Source organism: Sinocyclocheilus anshuiensis, unplaced genomic scaffold, assembly GCF_001515605.1.
Source record: "Sinocyclocheilus anshuiensis isolate Anshui unplaced genomic scaffold, SAMN03320099.WGS_v1.1 scaffold1833, whole genome shotgun sequence".
Taxonomy (NCBI): Eukaryota; Metazoa; Chordata; class Actinopteri; order Cypriniformes; family Cyprinidae; genus Sinocyclocheilus; species Sinocyclocheilus anshuiensis.
In genome coordinates, this window is record NW_015539842.1 from 353,025 (window position 1) to 360,602 (window position 7,578).

At 35.4% G+C, this 7,578-nt stretch overlaps 1 protein-coding gene across 1 annotated transcript; it reads right to left on the bottom strand.

The window, feature by feature from the left end:
* Nucleotides 1-280: 280 nt before the first annotated feature.
* Nucleotides 281-7,066, bottom strand: LOC107684478 (dynein intermediate chain 3, ciliary). The gene is given in 10 exon segments (XM_016480735.1): nucleotides 281-499; nucleotides 1,459-1,674; nucleotides 3,351-3,497; nucleotides 3,612-3,747; nucleotides 4,779-5,002; nucleotides 5,085-5,207; nucleotides 5,332-5,608; nucleotides 6,322-6,509; nucleotides 6,634-6,795; nucleotides 6,883-7,066. Coding segments are annotated over 10 exon segments (1,746 nt in total). The 5' UTR covers nucleotide 7,066; the 3' UTR covers nucleotides 281-409.
* Between the last annotated feature and the right edge of the window lie 512 nt (nucleotides 7,067-7,578).

Here is a 7,578-nt window from a genome sequence, read left to right on the forward strand (position 1 = left end):
GAACGGAAGCCTGAAACAACACTGACAACTGCTGGACTAATTGCAATAATCACACATTAATAAAATAAAAATGCTAAATGTATTTTATTTAATTAGACACGTACATGACATAACATAAGTCAAACAATAAGCATCCAGCTGCATTTTTTCCTTAAAGTCGACATGAAATCACCAATTTACTTTCTTAATGCACATTCCTGGTCAAGTCAAGTTTATTTGTATAGCACTTTTCATAATACACATTGTTTCAAAGCAGCTTTACAGAGTATGTTCATGATCTGATATGTTCATGATAAATAAAAGTTTTCTCACTGAATATCCCATTTCACTCAGAAATATACATCACATTATGGAAGTAAAATGGGTTGCGAACATGATCCGAGTATGAGAACAGCGCTTTTTTGGCAATCTACTGAGAGATTTCTCTTCTGGTAAAGGATGATACACCATTAGTTTCATGCTCCTCCTGGAAATCTTTCTCTTCACACACACCTTTCTCCTGAAGGGAAAAAGAAAAGACAGATCAAAAACTATGAGACCAGCCAAACTACTTTTTTGTCCAATTAATTGCCTAGAAATCACGTGAGACACATAAAACAAACCTAATTATAAACCCCCTCTTTATTTTCAAATAACTTAGGTCCTTGAAAAGGCCAAAACCATTAATCACATGAGCCTTTGAGTAGAAAAGCCTATAGCAATACACTTCTGATGCTCACGCAAGCTCAAATGCCTCCTCACCAATCACAGTGGAGCACAAAGCATTCTGGGTATAGGCGAAGTAGACTTTATTGATTTTTCTTTCTTTGTCTTTCACAATAGAGCTTCTTCACCCCAGCTATCAGGGTTATATACAGAGCCCGGGACTCTTATCTTATTGGAGCAACAGTCAAAACATGGGGTGCAATTTGCTCAACAAAGGGAGGCAATTTAATTTGACAGGCTGTTCTTAAAACACACATATGACAACATCCATCAAAACACACAGATGTGTGGTTAAAAACCTTGATTAAAGGTTTGACGTTCCTTCAGTGTTGTGGAGTAGTGTTGTGGAGTAACTAGTTACATGTAACGGCGTTACGTAATTTAATTACAAAATAAATGTAACCAAACAGTTTGGATCAGAGTAATCAATGCGAGAGAGCGAATGGAGAGGACTGTGGAAGCTCACAGGTAGAGCAGAGAAGCTAAACTACTGTTCAGGGTTTCAAGAGCAGGTCAGTTTCATCTGTAAATATGCTATTGTAGTTTTGTCTTTGTTTACTAGAAAAGTAATCAAATGTAATCAGTTACATTACTTTAATAAAGTAATTGAAAAAGTTACACTACTATTACATTTTAAATAGGGTAACTTGTAATCTGTAACCTATTACATTTCCAAAGTAACCTTCCCAAAACTGCGTTTCTTTTAAAACATTAGAATAAGCATATTCACTCAAGAAGCAGAACATCCTTCACCGTATCTCGTTCTTTCTCCTCTTTCTTTTTCTCAGCTTCCATGATGTCGAAGAACTCTCTCTCTGCACGCGCCACCAGCTCCGCTGCGCTCTCCTCCCCATCTGCCTCTTTGCCCTCGTCCTCTCGGCTCTGTTCAGAGCGGCTGCGTTCCTTCAGACGCATCTCTCTGTGCCGAGCTTCCAGAATCTTCTCCCGCTTGGTCTCGCGTTCAAACATCTGCAAAATACACAAGTTCAGTGTATGATAGATGGATGTACAGTACATACAAAAGTTTTTTTTTTTACATCCTTTTTAGTGTAATTTAGGGGAACTTTTATTTCCCTTAGCATAATTAAAAAAAATAAATATCTAGTTTTAAAAGCATTCTAGTTTTATATTACAGATTTTGTGTTCTTCTTATTGTGTAAATTACTTTGTTTTTAATGGACAAAATGTTAGATTAGCCAGATGTTTGTTTTCATTAAATTGATCAAAAGTGATAGCAAAGGCATATACAATGTTAAAAGTATATGTCTCTTTCAAATAAATGCTGAATTTGAACTTTCTTTTAATCAAAGAATCTTGAAAAAAAAAAAAAGTATCATGGTTTCAACAAAAATGTGATGCACACACAACTGTTTTCAATGTTGATAATAAGTAGAAATATTTCTTGTGCATATTAGATATCAGCATATGTGACCCTGGACCACAAAACCAGTCATTAGTAGCACGGGTATATTTTGTAGCAATAGCCAACAATACATTGTATAGGTCAAAATTATCAATTTCTCTTTTATGCCAAAAATCATTAGGATATTAAGTAAAGATCATGCTCCATTAAGATATTTTGTAAATTTCCTACCATAAATATATCAAAACTTAATTTTTGATTAGTAATATGCATTGCTAAGGACTTAATTTGGACAACTTTAAAGGCGATTTTCTCAATATTTAGATTTTTTTGCACCCTCAGATTCCAGATTTTCAAATAGTTGTATCTCAGCCAAATGTTGTCCTATCCTAACAAACCATACATCAATGGAAAGCTTATTTATATGATGTATAAATCTCAATTTAAAAAAATTATGACTGGTTTTGTGGTCACATATGAGAATGATTTCTGAAGGGTCATGTGACATGTGTCATGTGAAAATTCAGCTTTGCCATCACAGGAAATTATGTTTTAAAATGTATTAAAGGGGTCATATGATGCTGCTAAAAATAACATTATTTTGTGTATTTGGTGTAATGAAATGTGTTTATATGGACTCCTCTTCGTCCACGGTGAAAGCCGATTCGGCGATCGACAGCGCGAAGTTGTAGTATTTCCTCAGCAACCAGCACGGATCAGCTCCAGGCATGACGAAGCAGATATCATCCTCTTTTGGAAGGCCAAACAAAGTAGTTTCGCTTTCACAACGAAGCACACAGCGCCTTCACGACATGGCGGCGGCAACAACAATACTACAGCGAGAATAAAAGTTACGCCTTCTTTCTTTGCGTGAACATTTGGGCGGCGTTATGCAAATCTTCCCACATAGTGAGGTAGATATGTGGGGGAGTGTTAGAACGAGCCCGTTTTAGGTAGGCGTGGCTGACTCTTACCTTTTATAAAGAACATCTCTTTGGATTTGAGACTTTAGTCTTTGCAACTTTACAGATCTTCTTTATGCACCAAGAGCTTGTAACACTCCAAAGAGAAAGGAAAAATTTTAATCGCATCATATGACCCCTTTAAAATATATGAGTTATTTTAAATTGTAATAGTATTTCACAATATTACTGTTTTACTGTATTTTTGTTCAAATAAATGCAGCCATGGTCAATTTTGAACAGTATTATATCATGTATATTTTTATACGGAAAAAAGGAGAACTGTATATTGCACATGTCCAGGTGTGTTTGTGTCTGACCTCCGAGACCAGGGCCTTCTCGTTCTTCTGCAGTGTGCACAGGCCTGCAGAAATCTCCATCAGTGTGGTAGTTCCCAGCTGAGAGCTACAGCCCAGGAAACGGCCGTTATCTTGCACTCGGATGCTGTACAGGGCTTCATCACAAACCTGTGAGAAAAAACACACACATTGTGACATCGTCAATGTTTCTTAAAATACATAACGCTGAGATATGGGACTGTGAGATGGGTTCAGTACAAGGAAGAGACATTAAGCACCAACTTTGAGGCTGAGAGTTGGGTCGTTCTGTTTAAACAAGATGTCCCACACGTCCAAGGTGCCGTCCATCTTTACAGTAAAGAAAACCGAGGGTCTGACTGGACTCCAACAGCCATCTAACAGATGGGCCATGTGATACCTGCAGAAACAGATTAAAAATACTGGCACCTGTGCACGTTACACCAAACATCTACAATACCATTTAAAAGTTTGGGGTTGGTAAGATTTTTAAATGTTTTTGAAAGTCTCTTTCAATGCTCAAGGCTGCATTTATTTGATCAAAAATACTGTAAATATTATTATGCTAGTAAAATAGTAAATGCTGTAATATTATGATAATTATTACAATTTAACTGAACTGTTTTCTATTTCAATATATGTGACCCTAGACCACAAAACCAGTCATAAGTAGCACGGGTATATAAATAATTAGGATATTAAGTAAAGATCATGTTCCATGAAGATATTTTGTACATTTCCTACAGTGAATATATCAAAACTTAATTTTTGATTAGGAATATGCATTGCTAAGAACTTCATTTGGACAACTTTAAAGGCGATTTTCTCAATATTTTGATTTTTTTGCACCCTCAGATTCCAGATTTTCAAATAGTTGTATCTCAGCCAAATATTGTCCAATCCTAACAAACCATACTTCAATGGAGAGCTTATTTATTCAAATGTTTTATGGAAAGCTTATTTATTCAAAGCTTATTTACTCAATTTAAAAAAACTGACCCTTATGACTGGTTTTGTAAAATGTAATTTATTACTGTGATGCAAAGCTGAATTTTCATCATCATTACTCCAGTCTTCAGTGTCACATGATCCTTCAGAAATCATTCTAATATGCTGATTTTGTGCTCAATAAACATTTATTATTATCATCAATGTTGAAAACAGTTTTGCTGCTTAATATGTTTTTTTTTTTCTTTTTTTTCAGGATTCTTTGATGAATATAAAGTTTAAAAGAACAGCATTACTTAAAATGAAATAGAACTCTTTTGTAACAATGTAAAAGTCTTTACTGTCACTTTTGATCAATCAAATGCATCCTTGCCAAATAGAAACTTTTTAATTGTAGTGTACATAAAATTGAGAATCTCCCCCCCAAAATAAATAAATAAATAAATGTGTAATGCAGCATTTGAACAACAAAACAGAAGTTACTTGGTCCACATGATAGAGGACTCTTTGATGTCCTCCGACCAGATGCGGGCGGTCCAGTCAGCCACGGTCAGGAAGTTCTTAGGAAATAATGGGTTCCTCTGCAGGGCGTAAATGGGACCATGGTGTCCGCTATATGTACACACAATCTTCTCAGCTGGGGTTTTTGCTTTGCGATTGCATGAAACCACAAGACCCTGCTCTGTGCCCACCATGAACTTAGTGGGCTTGTGTAATAAAAAACAAAGCATGTTTAAGTTCTCAACATTTATATCTACAAGTGAGCCAAAAACTAAGAGTTCCTCTTACCATAGTGGTCTCAAACTCCAGCGAGACTGCACCAAGGGCATTATCAAGGTTCCCCTTTTTACTAGGGTCCAGTATAAGTCTCTCAGTGGGCTCACTCATCTTCCGAATGTCCCACCACAGTACCTGATGTCAGAAGCGAGATTATCTTTTATCTCTGATGACTTCATTAGTATGCAATGCAAGTCGCAGTGAAATATTGTGTGGTTTATTTCTTTATTTTTAGACTTTTGTGTCATTGCACACAGACCTGACCATCTGTAGAAGCCGAGAAGATGTCCGTGCCTGTCTTCGACTGCAGCCAGATGACTTTGTAGACAGGATCTCTATGGCTGTGTTCGATGGTGGACATCTCTACTGGCTGGCTGCCTTTACGAGTGTCCCAATATGCTGATAATGGGTTAAATAATAAGGTGGTCATGCATTGCTTCACTAAAAGATACGCATAACAATCACAGCTTCTGTTGTATCGTGATCTCGATTCCATTTCGATTTATCGTGCAGCCCTACTCAATTGTTCTATTGATGTAAATAATTCCAGAAAAAAGAATAATTAGATTTTTTAGAACAAGTCTATCCTAATGTGTACTTGTAAATAGGGGCTAATAATTGTTTGATAATTGACAATAATAATAAATTGATTATTGATAATTGATGATAAAAAATGTTTCTTGAGCTCCAAAAGAAATAAATTAATTGTTGATTATGATTTTATATACATACATAAATACACAGACAGACACACACACACACACACACACACACACACACATATATACAGTATATATATATATATGATCATTATATTAATGCATCCTTGCTGAATAAACTATTAATTTTGCTAAAAAAACAAACAAACAAAAAAAAACTTACTGATCCCAAACTTTTTGTATGGTAACATATACGACAGAAAATAAGATTAAAATGTCTGAATACTTTCCGTACCCACTGTATATATATATATATGATCATTATATTAATGCATCCTTGCTGAATAAACTATTAATTTTGCTAAAAAAACAAACAAACAAAAAAAAACTTACTGATCCCAAACTTTTTGTATGGTAACATATACGACAGAAAATAAGATTAAAATATATTTGGAAAAAATGGCTGAATTTAAATGAGCACAATATTTATCCAAAATTTCCGAAACATGACTCAATTTATATGACTATTTATATGACTCAATAGAACAATTGAGCCATATAATTTTCAAATGGCTGAAAAGTGAAATTATTAATTAAAAAAAGTGACCTTGTTGATATATTGCTCTATCATTACAGTTAAGTGCGCTCACCTGAAGACATTGATTGTCTTTGCTGATGGCTGTTCCTCCGATTCCTCCATTACCTCCTCATCCTCATCCTCAAAGAACTCCTGGTAGATGTCAGTGGTGTTGTTCTGCTTGCAACAGTGTTCCATGAGCTGCAATGGGCAAAATTGGGCTTGTTTTTCAATAAAGAAATCAAAAACATGTCTTCTGAGATTGAAGTCTCGTCTCATATATTGCTCATATAATACATGATGTTTAACACTTTATGGCACTCACACCAGCAATCTGCATGATGGTGTTCTGATAGTGTTCATCCTTCTCCACTTTCTTCCTGTAGCGGATGGTCGCCTCCATGTCCTCTGGATTGAGATCTTTCGGCCAACCTCCTTCCACATGGTTTACTCCTCGTGACTCTGATTCAAAGCGCTCTGTGTTCACCTGAGCATGCCAAGAATTTCATGATAATTCAGTCCATGATGGAAAATAATTCATATTGTTTTGTTATAGTGTTAATGCTGGTCTCACCTCATGCTCGGACATTTCCTTGGCACACTGAACTGTCACATTACACGGATCTCTCACTGTGAAGTTTGCAGCGAGGGACGTGTCAGGGAGAATGTCCACATGCAGCTCAGCTGGACGGTCGGAAAAGTTACACTGGCGTCCAAACTCACTGCGCTTCTTTGTGTACACATACACAATCTCCATTTTAGCTAAAGGTAAGAAATGTTAAAAGAGGATTGTGTAAACAATTCTTGATTAAATATGCATTTTTATACTTTTTTTAAAATTTTTAACATTAAGTTGTGGGATAAAATGTTTGCTTTCACTAGCTAATTTTAAATGATGAGAAAATCATGCTGGTGACAATTTATGGGTGACAAGTTCATTTTTAAAAATACAAGTATTTCATATAACTCCTCAATAAATGATGTAATGAATGTTTCTATAATTATTATACATAGACTTTTTACTTTATTTTATTATTTACTAGTTTTAGGGGAATTATAGTATGTCACACCCACTTACTGATGAGAAAATCAAACAGGTGACATATTATGGGTGACAACCAGCATTGGGGGTAACGCATTACAAGTAACGCGAGTTACGTAATCAGATTACTTTTTTCAAGTAACTAGTAAAGTAACGCATTACTTTTTAATTTACAAGAGAATATCTGAGTTACTTTTTCAAAAACAAACAAGCAAGCCCTGTCCAGAT